This window comes from Manduca sexta, chromosome 3, assembly GCF_014839805.1.
Source record: "Manduca sexta isolate Smith_Timp_Sample1 chromosome 3, JHU_Msex_v1.0, whole genome shotgun sequence".
NCBI classification, from domain to species: Eukaryota; Metazoa; Arthropoda; class Insecta; order Lepidoptera; family Sphingidae; genus Manduca; species Manduca sexta.
The window spans coordinates 4,327,496-4,346,863 of record NC_051117.1 but is presented as its reverse complement, the minus strand read 5'-3'; the positions used below and the strand labels follow the sequence as shown (position 1 = coordinate 4,346,863).

General features: G+C 35.1%; 1 protein-coding gene across 1 annotated transcript in view; it reads right to left on the bottom strand.

The window, feature by feature from the left end:
- Positions 1-19,368, bottom strand: part of LOC115456051 (IQ motif and SEC7 domain-containing protein 2) — a 226,513-nt gene that overhangs the window by 24,622 nt on the left and 182,523 nt on the right. Inside the window, 1 exon segment of the mRNA XM_030184911.2 lies at positions 295-470. Coding sequence (XP_030040771.2) covers positions 295-470 — 176 coding nt within the window.

The window sequence follows — 19,368 nt, the reverse complement described above, 5'->3', positions numbered from 1 at the left end:
GCGATTTTACATGAATGGTATCTAGCGCTAATTACAATAGCGTTAATTACAATTAATGATAAAACTGTTTTCTACCATTGTCAGTTGCAGTGTTTATTTTCCACTGATCTGCCTTCCACCGTTTATCCACCACCATCTCCAATTTTTGTGAGCTTTGCGATACAGTAATAGATCAGTTACTCGGATTTTCAATTTGCGTCGAATATTCCAAAGGGTTCTTTCCTACCTGATCATGGAAAATATTCTCCGCTTCATCAACCATAGAGATAAATTACACGACTCTTCAAAACTCACCAGGCATAGGTCGGTGCACGGAGGTAACGTAACGGTTGCCGTCCATGTACCCGCGGTCCGGCTCCGCGGTGGGTGCATGGTGCGCGTGGATCGAGTGCTGGTGCGTGTAGAAACCGTCTGGTGGATGGAGAGCCACCCCGCCGCCCCCCTCCTCCTCGTCTACCTTCTGCGAGAAGCTGCGGACAAAAGAGAAACGTGAAGGTTAGATGATAGATTCTAAATTACATTAGCTTATTTTTACCGAGTACAAATTATATGCTTGATTGGTGATTTCGGTGGTAAAGCATTGAGTAATCCGGACATTGTTCATGTATGCTAGAATATTTATTTATGAGACAATTCTAAACATAAACAATTTAAAGTTACGTTAGACCAACATAATATATTTTCATCACTTCTTAGGTTATTATTGTGTTAAAAACACTTTGTACCACCATCAAGTCAACCGTAATCATCTCGAACACATTAAAGTTGCACAAAACGGTAACACGAGCGAGCGCTGATGAAATGTCGCAACTCAGCGATATTATTCTTTGTACAAGCGATTCTTTCGCAAGATTCACTCGACGTTGACAAAGTTTGGAAGTGGAGTAGGCAATCTGGTACACTTGTTAACCAAACAGCCATTACAATGATGACGTTGCACATTACGATAATTATTCGTCTTATGTAGGCGAAAGTCCGTCTCGATAGGTCCCATCTTATCATGTATTTGCACAGTCAAGAGTATGCACGGACTTTTGTGTTCTGGTTAGAAGGACTCGCAATTATGAAACTAAGCATCTAATCTTTCAGAGTGATGACTGACGAGCGTAACATAGTGTACCACAACGCTTTGTAATTCAAATATCTGTATGATTTTTCTATTGTTTATGGGGCCTCCATAAACAATAGAAGCGACATAGCCATGTCGCTTAGCATCAGGTTTGCTAATATCGTTATTCGTAATCTTTGAGCACATTCATTACGAGACTATCTCGTCCTCACACTCACCACTTCAACTCCTATGAACCAGTATTAGCAGTACTATGCATATTAGACACCGACCGGCGAAGCTAGGCAAGCCTCTGGGAGCAGTAATTAGCCTTAACCCGCAACAAAATTAATCAAATATAAGGATAAGGAGTTGGAAATATATTTTCCACTTCCCTCCATAAAAAAGCGGGAGACAAAATTATAAAATACAAACAGTATTTTCAACCTTAATCGTCGACACATAAAAACTATATATACTGCACTTGATAATAAGCGCAATGTAAACTAAACCTCAAGTAATGAGTGTTTGAAGAGTGTTCTAAGTCCATGTTTGAAGTATTGATCGTCATTAACAACATTTATCTTGTCGGTCAATTTAAAAAGCATTTCTACTTAAAACTTTAGTTTATTCTGTATAAAACCTAACGAAACACTAGAACTAGTTACCAGCAAACCTTTGAACTTAGAGCCATCAAAAGTACTTTTCGTTTTGACAGAATTAATTCCTTGTAATACAGTATGACAGCCCCGTTTAATACATGCAATTTGTTTAATGTAACACCTGTCTCCACAAACACAGTAGTTATTGCCACGTTGAGCTGTAACAACTCAGAAACAATACCCAAAGTGGCAAAGCGACTATAAACACCGACGTTCAAGCAAACGCCTTGACAATGACCACTGTTCGAACTTGCACTAACTTCTGTTGGAACGACTTGAATATTTTTTATATTATAAACAGACTGTGTTTGTAGTTCCTTTATCAATTCTGAGTGACTATATGTTTAATATTTAACGATCAGTTCAGTTGATTTAATGGAATAATCACAACGTATATTTAGATCCTCATAGAGACTCATAAATAATGTCAATTAATCATTTAGAGTGAATTGCTTTTGTAAGCAAAATTAAACCAACCTGATTACCTAAAACTTCTCTCTCATGAAACTTACGATATATTATATTTGCAATCTTGTTTTGGCCCATTTTCACTTGTCCAAAATTTCAATTACATTCCTGTACTAGATTTTATATTATTGTAGAATTCGAGAGTGTTAGTAGACATCGTCTGTCAACTCACTTAGCCACAAGCCACAACCCTCTCAGGTGAACAAACAAAAGTCGTAAATTGTAATTGTATACAGCGAAGACGTGTCCCTCTATTTAGCGAAGACACACGGACGTCGGCCGGTCACGAGCTTGGGTGAAAGTTTCAGCGAAACAACAATTTACCACGTTTAAGGTGCTATGTCAATGTGGACTTAGAATTAATAAGGCTTAGGTATATTTTTAAATAGAGACAGCTATTTCTAATGACGATGACTGCCCGAAGTCAGTTACAGTGCTGAGGTCTCCGGTTTGATCTCTGATTCGGGTTCTACTCAGTATCAGCCCGGAGTTTGAAATTTGTATCATAAGCCGATAGGGACTATCACACCAGGAGACGGAATACACATGGCGGAAAGTGGGTGCACCATTTGCACCTCTGCCTAGCCCCTTCGGGAATGGCGTCAGTGTCTGTGTGTGATTAAGAAGACATAACTACAATAATAATCAAAGTTGCACTAGTACTTAAAATTGGTACCATATTGGCAGTTTTAGAGTGAAGAGTTCTACTTGATATAATATCACATCATTACGATGTATGATAAAGGAAATTATGACAAATATACAAATGTATACACAGCTGCAATAGTAGAATATGGTGTCTAACTGTCTGGTAATGGAAATAGCTTTAACCAATGTGCCTATAGTAACTATAGTTGAACATTCAACAATACAGGTGCAAATCGGATTTGGAACCGCACCTTAAACAGTCTCGTAGGATTTCGCATCAACATCAATTGATAATGCTACGCTCGAGTAGAAATCGGAACATGATCGTGATTTACCGGTCGATGTAAATAAACGCTGCGACTAATTTGATAGGGTTTAAGTTTGAACAAATGTTTGCAGCAAGTTTTTTGATGTTATATAAACAGATGAGGTTATTGAACTTTGTATTAGAGATTATGTAAACAGTGCGATTGATAAACAATAAAAAAAGCCAAATATGTCAACCATTAGAGATATGAAGAATGCGGTAAGTCAAGAAAACTTAACTTAAATAGAGATTATCCGAATAATACTGTCTATAAACCGATAATTTGTTACCGACAATAACCAATATTACATACAAACCTGTAAAGTTAATAAAACCATTAAGGAAACTAGAAACTACACATAAAAAAATATGCTGGGGGTAGGATATATTTTATATCGACCGTACACAAGGTGTTAAAACCCGCCATAGTGGTCCGCAGTAAGTGTGTCGCGTTCAGAAATCAGCCTTTAGATATCCGGTCCCAACAGGCCGGCATAATTGTGTCGACTGCCGAGGGGTAATCATCTCTCGTCAGTCGACATTCTATTGTACCAACTCCACTTACTATCAGGTGTAGTGGGGTAACTTCGTACATAATAACCTGTAAACTTCGTTAAATAAATTCCCTCCAAAATAAGTTATAGTTACAAGTACCATCTCGTATGTAACGTTAGCATGTCAGAAATTCAAGCACCAGACGTCTGCAAAACTGAATGCCCACAGTTGGGAAGCGTTTCGGAATTAGTTTGCTATGTTCGGACAAACTTCGACACGTGTTTATATTTTTCAGCTAGGATTTGAATACGACGCGTGACGTTTAGCTGTTTAAAAAAGGATTTTGTGTTATTATAGTATGTATAGATACAATTTGGTCACAATTACCTTACATTTACAACTATGGTATTATGGTAAAAGGTCCAGCTACGTACTATGGACTGTACGAGTATCGTATGCATAATCTACTTATGTAGTAATGGTAAAAAGTTATAACAAATGTTGAACTCAATTCGCGTCATCCATGTCAATCAAAATGAGTGTCGTTTATAGAAGGAAATTACTATTTTAGACAGCCTATTTTCAACCTTAAACACTATCACTAATTAACCCAACATTGATAACTACCGTAAAACAAAAAAATAAAAAATAATCATTCGTAACAGCTTCTATCACACACAGAAACAATTAATTACGATGGAAAACAACAAAAAATCAACATTCGAAATTCAAATTTCGCAACGTAAACACGTCGAGGCTGGGCGATATTTCATGATACAAATACAGCCGGAGTCAGCGATCGCCGAGTCTCGAAATGCAAGCGTACCGTTATTAATTGGCACAGCGCAACTAAAACGGACCAACTGCGCTTCATTTTGTTTGTCAATATTTTGATAACAAATTGTTCATTAGCCGTCGAAAATATTTTGAATTTCGAATTGTTTATGGAATCTCATATTTAACGTATCCATCGACTGACATAAAGAATGAATTGAGCTGTAGGTATATTTATAATATTGACGCTTCCACAGAAAGAGACGGAGTTCATATGCGGTCAATATGTCTATCTTAAACCTGGGTTCCTAACCTGGGGTAATTACCTCCCCCCACGGGGGTAAATAAACTATTTCTCGGGGGTAACAAAGAACCTAATTATAGAATGATAATATACACAAAAAGGTAACAGAGCTGTCGTTAAAATTGTAAGCCTGTTGTGCAATTTATGATTAATAAAGATGTTTGTATTTGCGTGTGTTTTTTTGAAGATCATAGGAATAACAATATTGAAAATATTAGGAACAAATGTTTTAAAGTGGCGAAAGTATTTGTTTTAGCTGCCTTGACAGACGTTGTTCTACCCTAAAATCCTTCATGATCAGTACCCTAGAAAAAAAAATAAAAAATCAAAAATCGAGATAAAATTAATAATATAAAAAAAAACCGCCATAAAATACGAAAACTAGTTTCGTTTTAACTTAAATACAAAAAACTACCTGCCAACGCTAATACAGAAAAACTACCAAAACTTTTGCGCATAAAAGCAAATATCGATAAAATATCACCGCCTAGGGATACAAACAACGTCCTAGTATCGATATCTTCGGTAGTCCGATATTCGGTCACCCGTTAAGATGCCATTTTTGATAGAAACTTGTCGACAAAATTCCTCAGCGGTAATACTGAGACACCATTCCAAAGTTTATTAGTGATAAAACCAATATGAGTGTATGGAAAAGTTTACAGTAAAGGACATGATTTCCTTTGTGTTAGAAAATTTATAGAAAGTATTATAATGAAGTGTCCAATCGATTTGAATTCCATATTAAAATTAACCCTTTAACCATAAATGTGAGTAACCATTATATTATATATAATAAATATTTGATCTATTCAACACTAATGTAAACAACATCAAACAATTAGCAACAGGAAAAACCATAGAGTTAGCTTATACAATACCATTACCCAAACCAATTTCATCTAATTAGTCACATGTTTTGAATTTCGTTACTTTTTGCTCGTACGCATTTAATTTTGCTCCCTTTTCCCTTCATTTGACGATAAAAAAAATTCATAAAGAATAAAATCCGTCTCTTATATATAAAACTAGTTGACCCGACAGACGTTGTCCCGTCTTAACTATGAATTTGCAGCGCGCATTTTGTCAATCGCTGACAGTTATTTCAAACAATTGACAGTTATATAAAATTAATATTTTCTTTAAGTTTTCTTAAATAAATAATTTTCCGCGCAATTTTTTGATTTTTTTCTTTCATAAGAACCTTCTCATAACAATAACAAACACAACAACAACAACAAAAATAGTGAAATCGGTCCAGCCGTTCACGCGTGATGGCGAGACCAAGGGAAATAGGGATTCATTTTTATATATATAGACTAGCGACCCGCCCCGGCTTCGCACGGGTGTAATATTTCTCCACTATTTAATGGATGTTATTATACATATAAACCTTCCTCTTGAATCACTCTATCTATTAAAAAAAAACTGCATCAAAATCCGTTGCATAGTTTTAAAGATTTAAGCACACATAGGGACAGAGAAAGCGACTTTGTTTTATACTATGTAGTGATAAATATCGCCCTATATATCTAAGCTTCCATCACTCGCATAGAATACCCAAATTCTTCCGTTCCTTCTTACCGATTCTTCCCAAGAGAACGCAAATTAAAAATTTGCCAACACTTAACCCTCTACCGCTTATTAAACATCCGACTGAAACACTCAAGTAATTCCGTTTAAGCTTATCCGCTACGATGGGAGGCGACATAATTTTTTATTAGCTCATTTAATTCCCGGCGCTAAAGCCGACAAATTAGTCGGAGCTGCGGCTTGGTTTTGTATCGTTGGATTGGCGGCAGTGGAGAGTTGACGGCGTCCATTCGCATCGACGGTCGCGTCGATTATATAATATGTTGTATGTATTGTTCGATTATAAATGTACATTTATAATTAAATAAATAAATATAAATAAATAAACATTTTGGTGGGAATTTTGTTGAAATATTATGAACGCGTCGGAATCTTTTTTTAACTGACTTCAAAAAAGGAGGTGGTTCTCAATTCGACTGTATTTTTTTTTTAGTTTGTTATCTCAGAACTTTTCACATTAAATTTGCTAGTTCAGCTAGATAAATAAATACATGAACAAATGTACGAAAAGAATGTTTAATTTTTATTAGGCACCGACGCCAAAATTGGTAACTAGTATATATATATAATATATTTGTTATTTGCATAAATAGTTATTCTATTTTTAAATGCGTATAAGCAAGGAGATAAATTGTTACAACTTGTCAAGATTCCGTTAAAGGATATTTCCTTTGGTCGGAGTGCGTTAAACTCTTTTGAAGGATTCTATGTATATAGTGGCTTGGTAGACTTTATATGTAATGTAAAAAATATATAATTTAAAACATGAATATTTTTTAACATTACAATACGCTAACATTCTTTATACAACTTACATAACCTATATATAATAGCGAAAAACAATGACATAAGTACTTTTTAAATGTATTTTTTTCCCATTCATAAAAACAATAGGAGAAAATATCTTCCGGACAATTAACTTAAGTATAATAGAAAGTCATTAGTCAAAGAGGATGTCCAGATATTTTTTAATCTTTTTTTTTCAACTAGACTGAAGCAACAGTAGTATCTTAACTCTAAAGTTCATTTTATTTGTCAAATGGAGCGCAGTGTCCTCTTTTGTTGCCGTTAGGGACGGAAAGAGTGCATTATCGATATCCCGGAAACCGGTTAATACCGGAAAATATTACGTTGAATGTTGATAATTAAAAAAGTCGTACGGTATTTTATCTATATAATATTCAGTTGATTACGGCATAATTAAAAATCGATTTCGCTGCTAATTGTAAACTTATCAAGATAACATCTAACATATCTCTAATTATCACTACATGTTAGTATTATTTTAAAAACTGGTTACCAAAATAAATTTTATTATCTATCAATCCTAATTAATCAATTTACAAATACAAACGATAAATTAATAATTTTCCGGTTTCCGGAAAAATACCGGAAAACCCGGAAACATCGAAAGCCTCACCACCACAACCTCTAGGGGACAGAGATCGTGGGCGGCTCTATTCAGTGCAGTCGACTTGATTAATACGGCTGAATACGCCCGCCCGCTGCAGAAACGACCCAGTTCCAGTGCCGGCGAAAGATTGTAGGTTATTAAACTGGGCAATGGCTGTGTCAGGGAGCAGGACTCGGCTCACATTAGCGGGAGACAATTTACTGTGTAAAAAGAAGACTAATTGTCGTGAATTAATATTAAATTCTGTATACGATAGTGTATTGTTGATTGTTGTTTTAAACCGAAGTTTCGAAGACTTTGAGAGAGACTTTGAGACCCCCCAACTGTGGCAATGAATGCAATGTCTTCGAAACGTCGGGAGAAAATTATAGTATAAACTGTTATGAAATCCGTAAAATAGTTTTATTTCAATCATCACTTATGGTCATATTTAGTACCATGACACTTGGACAACACGTTAACCGCTACATGTTAACAAGGTATACATTTCAATAACATGGGTACCTTAGATATTTAGTGTCCGATCCGTCTGTAGCTAATAAATAGCTATAATTACACGACCCTACAGTAAACAAGGGGTCCACGTACCCCGCGAAACTGTTCCCAGTCCGCATCTGCAACGAGGCCCAGATTGCGCGGTTTTAAAACAAAATGGGTTGATGCTTTCATCATCCGCGTTTTCACTAAATGCACAATGGTAGTGTGATTTATGTATTCTAGAAATTATTCTGCGCTTTTGGACGTTCGGATTTTATGTAAGAAATAAAAAATAAATAAAATATACTCCGGATTGCTGCGTCTGCTGTGGAGGGAAGTAGATAATTAATATTTCAACTTTTCCCTATTTTTATATTTGATTAATTTCGTTGCGGGGTTCAGACGGATTTGTGTTTTTTTGGCACACGCGGAGCTTCAGTCAATGTCGCAATATGCGTGCCACTTCTGATCCTGACTTGCAAGAGTTGCTGGAGCGCATGTAAAGGCAGGGAAATGTGACACTGAAAAATAATTATTAGTTATTATTGCAAGGAGTTCTAAGACGATATTTAGCGAATATTGGGAAGATTAGCATACAAACATTTTGCGCTCCCGTGATTGTCAGTGGTTACTCTCTATCTCTCACTCTACAAGAAGGTAAAATGCGATACTTAATTTATTTGAAAATAAAATAATTTTTTAATTAATTAAGCTTTGAATCTAAATAACAATGAATTGAAAATAAGCGATGTTAAAAATTCACAGGGAAATTACAGCGATCCCTTAGTGCCTAACTATACTAATAGAGTAAGAGAGTTAAGAAAACTAAAGAGTTTGTTTATTTCAATATTTATTTTTCGCGCGGGCAGAAACGAAGGCAAAAGCTAGTTTTATATACACAAAGTCACATTTAACACCAACATCCGTTTACATGGATTTTTATCACATACAATATCAGGAACAGCATGAAATCTTAGAATTGTCAACGCGAAATTACGTTTAGCGTTTGGTAAAAAGAGAAAAAATAAATATTTCCAAAAAAATAACATAAATACTTATTGTGTTAAGCCGAGTATTGAATATTTTTATGTCACGACTATGACGTATTCTATAGACACAAACGTCCATATAAGTAAACTATTTGCTCAAAATCGGGAGTTAGAACTAAAGTTCGCTGCAACGCTAAAACATCAATCGTCTAACCAAACTTTAAACATGCAGTGCTAAAGCGCTTTAAGCAGAGTATAAGTAAAATGCCATTTTACTTTCGTACACAACCACAAGCTGTCAATATTGACACTATACTAAAGTTAGTTTGAATGGATTGCAGTACACTTCAGTTGAACATGATGAGCGTTACGCTAGATTTAGTACGTAGTGTATTTCGATGGTCAAGACGTTTAGAGTAATTACTTTTTGTATAAGTATTAGCAATTTTTATAATTACGCACTGTACACAAGTGTATGTTGTTTGTGATGTCAATGCTTACTGAATTGGTATTATAACCTTGAAGTAACGTTTGCCTGCACGATTAACTCATACAACCGTGGGAGGTTAACTTCGATAATATTATGTTGCTATGTAGAAACTTAGGTGAAACTTAATCTTTTTTAAAATTGATATAATAATAAATTATCGTATATAAACGTAGTTAGTTTTTATTAGTAATTACACGAAAGCATGAAAGAAGACAGAGCTTACAGTATTTTGTTTTTAGAAGAAAGCTATGCAGTCACTATGAGGAGGTTGCGTTCATATTTCTTCAAAAATATTAATACTCTTTATTAAAAGGATATTGCTGAATCAATCGGTGTCAGTGAATTTATATTCAATTATTCCATATCTATACTAATATATAAAGTTAAACAGTTTGTTCGTTTGAACGCGCTACTCGCATGAACTACATGCTAAACCGATTTTCAAATTAGTTTTCATTAACAGGTTACATTACTTCTGAGTGCTATAGGAAAATATAAAACCGGACTTTTATCCCGGAAAAGCTTTTTGACACGGGCGGAGAAGCGAGCAAAAGCTAGTGTATTATCACGATACACAATGGTGTGTATATTAATGTGATCATTTATTAAATAAGATAAAGCAGACTATGATTAAGCCATCAAACAAACAGCAAAGTTCTACTAAGAAGTAGTTAGTACAGTTTATCTATTTAATTTAATCGCCAGACTATCCGCTCAACGTGTCAATTTAACCCAGGCCTTATATTCAGTTAACAAGCTATTTCGAAAAACATACAACCTATTTTACAACATACAGTCAGTTCTAAGAACTGTAAACCTATCTGCTAAAGTCATAAGAGCTGCTTTCACAATATAAGGCCAGTTTTAAGAAGTGTAAAAGTATCAGTTAAAGTAAGAGTCGTAAGACGTGACAAACACAAACATCGCTAAAGTAAAATCCATAAGAAATGCCACAGCAAATACATCGCTAAAGTTTAGGCCATAAAAATTACTACAACACAAACGACATAATCTAAGCAAAAGTAAGAGTAAAATTTACTTTAAACGAAACTGTCCGATGGCACTCCAATCAGTTGACCCAATAAAAAAATGCGCAATTCTTAAAATCGCAATTCAATTTCCATACATCGCTAATAACACGTAACGTTTTCGAGAACATTCGTGTCTACATCAGCAGCTTTCCCTGGCACATGTCCAGAAGTGGCCGGGACAGGACACGAACGCGAGAGGCCGGGATGGATCTCGATAAGGGGAATGTGGGACGCGACACTCGACTCCCGACTTACACGATTTCAGCTTACTCGTGCGATATGATGATACTTTGACATCTCCTATTTACTTTGACTTGGAGACATGTCAATGAACTGATGAGGAGAGACAGAGTTTAAATTACAGCTTAAAGTTTAAGAACATTCTAATAGTTGATAAACTGAAACCCAATAATCCGTGTAAACTATCTTCTATTCTTAACGTATTTCCTCAAATACCATTTTGTATAATAGCTAAAAATATTACATTCAAATTGTAAAACTGGATGCTACAAGACAGTTAATTAAGAATGTATAAAAGTTGTCGAGACTCACACCTTCAATAAGTTTGATAAGTTTGCAAGTTTCCTTTAGATGGCGTGAGAACTTTGCAATGGAAAATGAAATTGCAATTTGTTAGTTAGCTTTGAACACGTTTGCAGGAGTAACTCGCGTAGTTACCTTCTGTTTCTTACAGACCTATGGGTTTATAAACTTTTCTTAAAGTGGAAATGGATTGCCTTTTGCTGGTGTTGATAGACTTTTGCTGACATTCGCTATAGATATATAAATTATCCTTACTGAGAATAGGTATTTTAGTGACTACGCATTCCGAATTAAGGTTCAAATTTATTTAAATTAGGGCGTTTGTAGTTAACAACTATACTTTTCAGGTCTTTTAATATTAATATACAACTGTCTTTTACTCCACCTAATATAAATATAGGATACATATCGTATGAACTACCGAATACCAAACCTGGTGACGACTTCAAGACAAGATGCCCTTGTACAATTATTGACGGAAACAGAAAACAAAAAAACGTATGAGAATACGGTCCCTGATGACATAAATTATCAGCATATTTTTTTTTGCATTGAATGACGAGACGATCTTGCCATTTGCCTGATGGTTAGCGACACGGCTGCCCATAAACAGTAGGAACACCCCCCAACCTTGAATTACAAAGTATTGTTTGGTATTCCACTGCGCTCGCCATCCTTAGACGTGAGATGTTAAATCTCATTATGTCCAGTATTTACATGTCCCAAAACCCTTTGACCTTAAAGTTCACGATAAATTCCAGCGTTCCCAGTACGAATAAATAATTCCTTTCGTTTCCTTAGTTCGACATTGTCTTAACTTTCGGAAAGTTTGGTTGTTTTAGGAATTTAGCCCATACCGTCAACTTCTTGGTAACATCAACACGAAGTGAAAGGATCAACAAAACAATAATAATTATAAATGTTTACTTGGAAACGAAGAAAGCGGTGAAGAAAATGTAAATATAAAATATTAGTAATAAGTCAATATTTGTGTCGGTAATCTATAAGCAAAATCTTTAGAAATGCCAACAAAAAGAAATAACAAAACAACCTTTTGAAGTACAAATATTTCAAGTAATACATATTTTAAAATTGATTAGCCCTAAATCAAAATTTACATACTACTAACCAAACCGATCACGTCACCCTAAAAGACACCATGGTTATCAATTCCATATTCAAATCAGGACTCACCCGTATCCAGGTCTCTGGCAGAACCAATATCTGGTGAACTTGGCGGCTTCGAGCAAAACGCCGCCTATGTCACCGATCCTCATGCCAGTGCAAGAGCAACATCTATCCTCTTCCTCGCCTACAAGCACTAATCGCGACTCGGACTTCGCCACTTTGGCCACTGGTCACACTTTACAAACCGCTGGAGTACTGTAGGCGCGAGCCTAAATTGCTTCCATGGTATCACTTGAGTCACAGTATGGTAACAGTTTGGGAGTGTTCGCACATTGTTTTTTTTATCACTTTTAGTACTGGTACGTTTTGGTTATATTATTCTAAAAAAATAATAGATTTTAAAGAGTTACTTGGACTATAAAGTCGCCTTCGTGTAACAAAGTTGATGCGCACTTCGATGCTCTGCAAACGCTCATTTACACGAGGAATGTATAAAATATTTATTTCCATCCAATACCTAACAGTCATTCCAGCTATCACTCCTATTCTTTATTAGCAATACTCCTACAAAAAAGACCGCAATTAACGTCGTACACACGTGTGGAAAGCCGTAAACCGTAATTGTATCGACGACCGCGTTACGAATCGCTCCCATAAACGGATCGATACGAGCGTTCAGAGTGTGCCGGCATGGCCATTAGTTCATGCCGTAAAGTGCCATTTTGGCCATTAAAAGGCCAACGGTGAATATGGGAGTAATTGCGATATATTGCGTGTTGACATTATTGGATACGGTTGTGACGTTTATTGGTGCGTTTACTAGTTAGTTACTCTTGTTTTGTGTTACGTGCGCTCATGCTATTATCACGTAATAACATAGATAGATGGTTTATATTCTTATATGCGAGAATCCTGCTGGTTAAATATCACCGCATTATCTATTTTTGACGCCATACAACATAGCACAAACACTGTTGTGTTCTGGTTAGAAAGATATTGTAGCCTGTGTTATTAGCCTATATGAAATTTGACTTTGTAATTCAAATCTTCGATGGTGTTTATGAGCATTTTGCAGTCGTCACACTTACCATGTGAAGATCAGCTTGCTTTTCGTATAAAAAAAATAGATTACAGTTTCTTAAATCACCGTAAAATTTCCAACCCGCAAACAAATCTTCACAAAGCCCTAATTCCGAAAATCGACTTAGATATTCTTAATTCAATTAACACTGTAAATAAGGGTTAAAATTCAACTCATAATTAATTCAAATGGATCTAATTGAGATCGGAGTAACTAACACGCTAGCACCGACTGCCGGATTGAACTAAACGGATGAATATATAGTTACCGATAGGAGAGCTTTGGAAGCCGAGATGGGCTTCATTAGCTTATTGGCTCGGGTCGATGGTTCCAGGTTTCGTAGTTAACTATAAATTTGGAGTATTTTATGTATACATATTTATAGAGAGAATAAGAGAAAAGGGAGATTACATTAATTTCTGTTAAAGAGGTTTCATACTTGATTAATGATTCTCCATAATAATATTTCTGAAGTAGTCAGATAGTACTTTTAGGATTTGACACAACCTTAACATAAGATAGCCACCTGCTATGCTTTACATATTTAATTAAGAGCAATACTTCTGAGGTATATTTGAACTTCATGGTGACGTTGCTATAAAAGCAAGTATGACGCTTACTATCAAACAAGTGACTATTTCTTTTCTCATGAATGATAAAAAAATCATTTCTTTGTCTATCTTTGAATAACGAGGTAAGCTTGCCGTTCGCCTGATGGTAAGCGACACGACCGACCATAAACAATAAAATGACTATACATTGCTGCTTAGCGGCAGAAATAGACATAGTACCTATTCAGGTGGACTCTTACAAACGAGCGACCTATCACCAGTTAAATAAACCAATTAATTAATTAATAAACAAATTAAATTTTCATCACATCAACTCAGTATAATACAATAACAATTACCTCAGATTGTTTGGAAACCTTTATAATTTGAATAAACGCAACTCATCCGTGGCACAAATTCGTTTAACAACGGGCCAGCCGTACTGACTATCAACGAATTGGATTACTAGAATTCTCCACAGATTTGTGGTATTTTAATTAATACGCGGCACTAAGCCTATTAAAAGGGTTGCGTGGCTCGGCGGCGATTATTTCGAGCAATTGCTACGTTGAGCAACTTCGCTCGCGATCTGTGCGAGTTCAGAATTACTAAACTTCCCGTCTCTGGAAGAATTTGTAAATGTTTAACGTCAGTTTGTTGTGTTACGAGTTTGTTGGTGTTTATTCTACGTTGTTTTAAGGTATATTTATTAATATTTTAAATTACTTATTATATTTTATTACTTATCATATTTATTTATGCTCATACAAGTATTATAGGTATATTCAAATTTATGTTCGCCTGGTACTTAAAATAGAAAGACATGACCTGTATCAGCAACCTTCGAATGACTCAGTTTAAATGCTAAAGTACCCTTTAGTTTTGAGCATTTAATCGATTTTGATGACATTTCCTATGGAGTAAACATGAATCCCAAAAATTGTGGGCTAAAATGAATTCTACGAGGTCTGGCCTGCGATCATAAGCTAACACTTATATAAATGTGACTAGCTTTTGCTCGCGGCTTTCCCGAAAGAGTTTTCCCTAGATAAATAACCCATCGTTTTCATGGTATTAAACTAATCCCATATCAAATTTCATCGAAATTAGTTTGGTTGTTTTTAAGTCTTTGTATATAAAATAGAGTCTTTGTTTATTTAAGGATAATATATCATGTTGTGAGTGGTCTATATTCAGCAGTGGATTTCTTATGGCTGATGATTAACGACTAACGATGAATTCGGATTTACGGCAAGGGATTATTTCTTATTAATGCACATTAACCGCATTGGGAAGTTAAAAGATTTTAATGTCCTAAAAATTACCCGAAACAAAAAACTTGACATAAATCCGTCTATAAGGTCCAAAATCAAATCTGTTCACGCAACATTCCGCCCACGAACATACGTCTTTAAGGCTAATAGAAAACATGTAATACCTTAATAACATTGTTCATCGTTAGTTTGCATTGTGGGCGAAATGTCAACGGGTAATGAGATGGCCAATTATTGTAATACGTATTTGACTTGAACAGACCCGTTGCAGGGTAAAATTTTCCTTTTTTCATTATATAAAATTACTTAGTCGCCATTATGTATGGAAAATACGATAATTTATGCTTATTAGCTATGTTTTATTTTTACTGGGGGGTTTGATCAAATGACCATGAAGATAAAAGTTAGTAGATAGTTTGAAGATAGAGTGAGACGTCGATGATTCTGATATCTTGTTTGTCTGCAGAGACCGGCGCAAAAGTTGATCATTTTTCTCTTATAAAAAACGCCGCGACTATAGAGTATTTTTCCCAAATACTAACTGTACAGCTAACCACCTGGACATTAGAACATATTAAGGTAGTACGTTTGAAAAATAAACGACTAAACTAGCGAACAATTAAGATCACAATACGTTTAAAAATCCTCGTGATGAATCACAAGTCTATGTGCGTGGATACAAAACACCATTGTTATTGTGGTTGAAAAACTGACGAATATGCGGAATTTACAATGAGTTTGTTATACCTACAATTCATATTTATCTAGTTTTTTTTTTATTGCCTTAGTAGGCAAACGAGCAAACGGTTCACCTGATGGTAAGCAGCATCTGACGCCCATGGACTGAAACAATGCCAGAGGCATAGCCAAGCAGTTGCCTAGCTAATAAATATCCGACCATTTCACAAGGAACTTCCCCGATCATGATACCTAAGATTTCTACGATCCACAACGCTGCTTTGTAGGATTCCAGACTACTATCTATTGTAACCAATACGACAATGAGAGATAAATTGGAAATATGTTCCAATAGTCCACTATTTTACAGACTTCCGCCATCATAATTGATAAGATTTCTCCAACGCAGATTTCTGGAATTCTAGTTACATCTGTTAGAGCCAATACGACACTGAGATAGAATTAGTTCTATAGATTGGAAAGGACCGTAACGCTCCAAAATTTGATAGAGCTTATATCTAGTAAATTATATTACTACCCTATATAGAGGTAAAAACACGGCTAGCTGGGCAAGAAAAAATACAATTGTAAAAATATTGTTAAATCTTCAACATTCCATCATGTTTTAATCCTCATCAACAAGATAGGTAAAAAAACATAATAGACTTTTATTCGTCCAAGCTGAGATAGATGATAAATTTCTTATTAATCCCCGATATTGATTTTCGGATCGACAAAATAATCTAATCGTAGGTTTACAGTAACGTCTAATGGATAACTGTAAGCCTAAATTGCTTTAACGAAAAAATCAAAAGAGACTTATTTTAGACTTTAAATAATCTTTAAATTTAAATTATTGTAATTATTATAAAATACAACAAATCAACATGCTTTTATCGTCAAATTGATAGGAATTAAGAAGGTTACTAAGAATACCATATTTCAACAACTATGGATTCATAATACGAAAAAAGGACTTTAATAAAAGTGGCGGATAGAATATGTCCCGGTGTTTCATCAAATTAGAATATGCAATATCGAATTAACGTATTGATATCAAAACTAAAATTTTCCCACAACTTTGTCGTATTTAGGACTTTAGCAATTTCGTCACAAGCATCTGACCACATTTCATAAATCACGAAGCGGACGTTTGAAGTATTGAATATTCATACAAAACGTAAATCCGCCTAACAATCTAGTTCTAAAACTTTACCAAGCGAGAAACGCACAAATCGTACACTTTCAGATTTATTATAGATATTAATGCGTTCGAGCGGAACTGATGTCTGTTTGTCAAGTTTGAAAATTTCCACTCTTTGATCTACATATTAGTAGAAAGTTTGTTTGTTTATTTCAAAACCATCTGTCAAGTGGTCCGCGTAGTAACTATGGCGTTATAATTAATTTCCTTTGAATAAATAAAATCTATTTTTGTGTATTATGTTTAATGATGTGTTTAATGATGCGTTTACACTATCATACAGAATAAGGGCCCTGATGTCTTTTTTGTTCCTTACAAATGTTTAATTTTGGGATTTGATGCCCTTACGTTGCGTCTCTCGTCGTTTATTAAATTAATGCGTGGGATTAATGCTGATATAGCATCGTTAACGTCGTTTATTTGCTTAATACCATACTTCTCATTATACTCTCTATTTAAAGTATAAACAAAATCCCTTGTTAGTTTTAATACCATCAAAAGAAAACACAGCAAACCACGAACGATAAATACATCGTGTATACGTTTTACAGGAAACCCGGGATAAATAGTTAATCCCATCTAAGCGGCGGGATCAAAACTTCTTACGTTAAATGTCAAGATCCGGCTCGAAGGATCCCGCACAGTAAATGTTACCTTTTTCGAATTGAAGGCAATGTATGTTCAGACGTCGAGATTGGATGTTCTATTTGCCAACATTGGTAGTGTTACTTGATAATTCGATTTGTAAGATTTGTTTTGTTTACGTGGGATTTAAAATATGAAGTCACTAGATTAAACTAGTTTTTAATAACACACATGGCATATAATATTGTTGATTTAATGGCGAATGGTAACAAATGTATAATCAATATATTGTACTTAAGTTTATTTGAAACAATTGGATAGGTCTTTGCTGGTGGATATATTGTATATGCGCCCGGATAGCGACCACCGTACACAAGATAACAAAACCCGCCATAGTGACCCACGTAAGAGTGTCGCGTTCCGGGATCAGCCTATGTATATCCGCTTCATACAAGAGGGCATAATTGTCTCAACTTCCGAAGGGTAGTCATCTCTCAGCAGTTGACATCCTATTGACATCCACCCTACTTACCATCAAGTGCAGTGGAATCACTTGGACGTGCTTGTATAAAAAAAGATGTAACATCTTTAGTTCAGTTACAAAACTATAACATAAATCGTATGTTTAACCACTAGTTTAAAAGTGACACAAATTTTATAGACCTACAAGATACAACACTATAATATTTCTTAACCGATTTTACGATCCAAATAGCACTACTAAGTACTAACTGAGATCTCAACATTTACGTTGAATAATAACTACAAGTATTAGTCACTACTTCAAACTTTTAATTAAATCCGCACACGGTTCGTCCCGTGTCCACACATAGTTATGAAACTTTACCGGGCAGGTGGACAAGTGCTTGAACACAAACTAGAACATATCTGTAATCCAGATGACAAATTCGAGGAGTTAAACCTTGCAGACTTTGAAAAATAACTCATGTAATTGTCAGAAATATAGGTAAATACTATCGATTTTGGGTAAACTCTTAACTGATAAGAGCTGATAAAGTTAACTTAAGAAAACGGTAATGTTCGGTGTGAAGACGTTTCAGAGGAAATTATGATGCAAGATATTTTGAAAGCAATTTATTGTATTAGAATTAATGAATAAAAGTTGTATTAAACACTTGAGTTGGCGATGGTGTTAAATAATTTCATTTTATAAATATACAAAATTTAGGTCGTCTTTTTGAGAGGAGGGTGACTCCAAAAAAATATAATACAAGAAATATTAACAAAGCGACGCAACGTTCGGAACGGTGCTGAAGCATCAAAAACATTATTAACTCAATGCGCTGTTTTTATTATAATTTTTTCTATGAAACTACACAATAATGTTGAGCAAAAACAAGAGTGTTTGGATGCTGTGAATGTTTTAGAGGAAGTCGCTGTGCCCGTCGACGCGTGAATGGACTACAATGGTTCACGAATCACGGCTCGTCGGCAAGTTTGGATCGAAAGGGAAACGTTGTGTTTTGATCTGTGTATTTTGTTGTTTGCATGCCTGGGGAAGCATGAATATAGAAATAACTAAAAGAAATTATAATGGTATGAATTCTGAGATTGGAGACGATATGAGACATACATGAATAATTGCCATTTATTTTGCTACAAC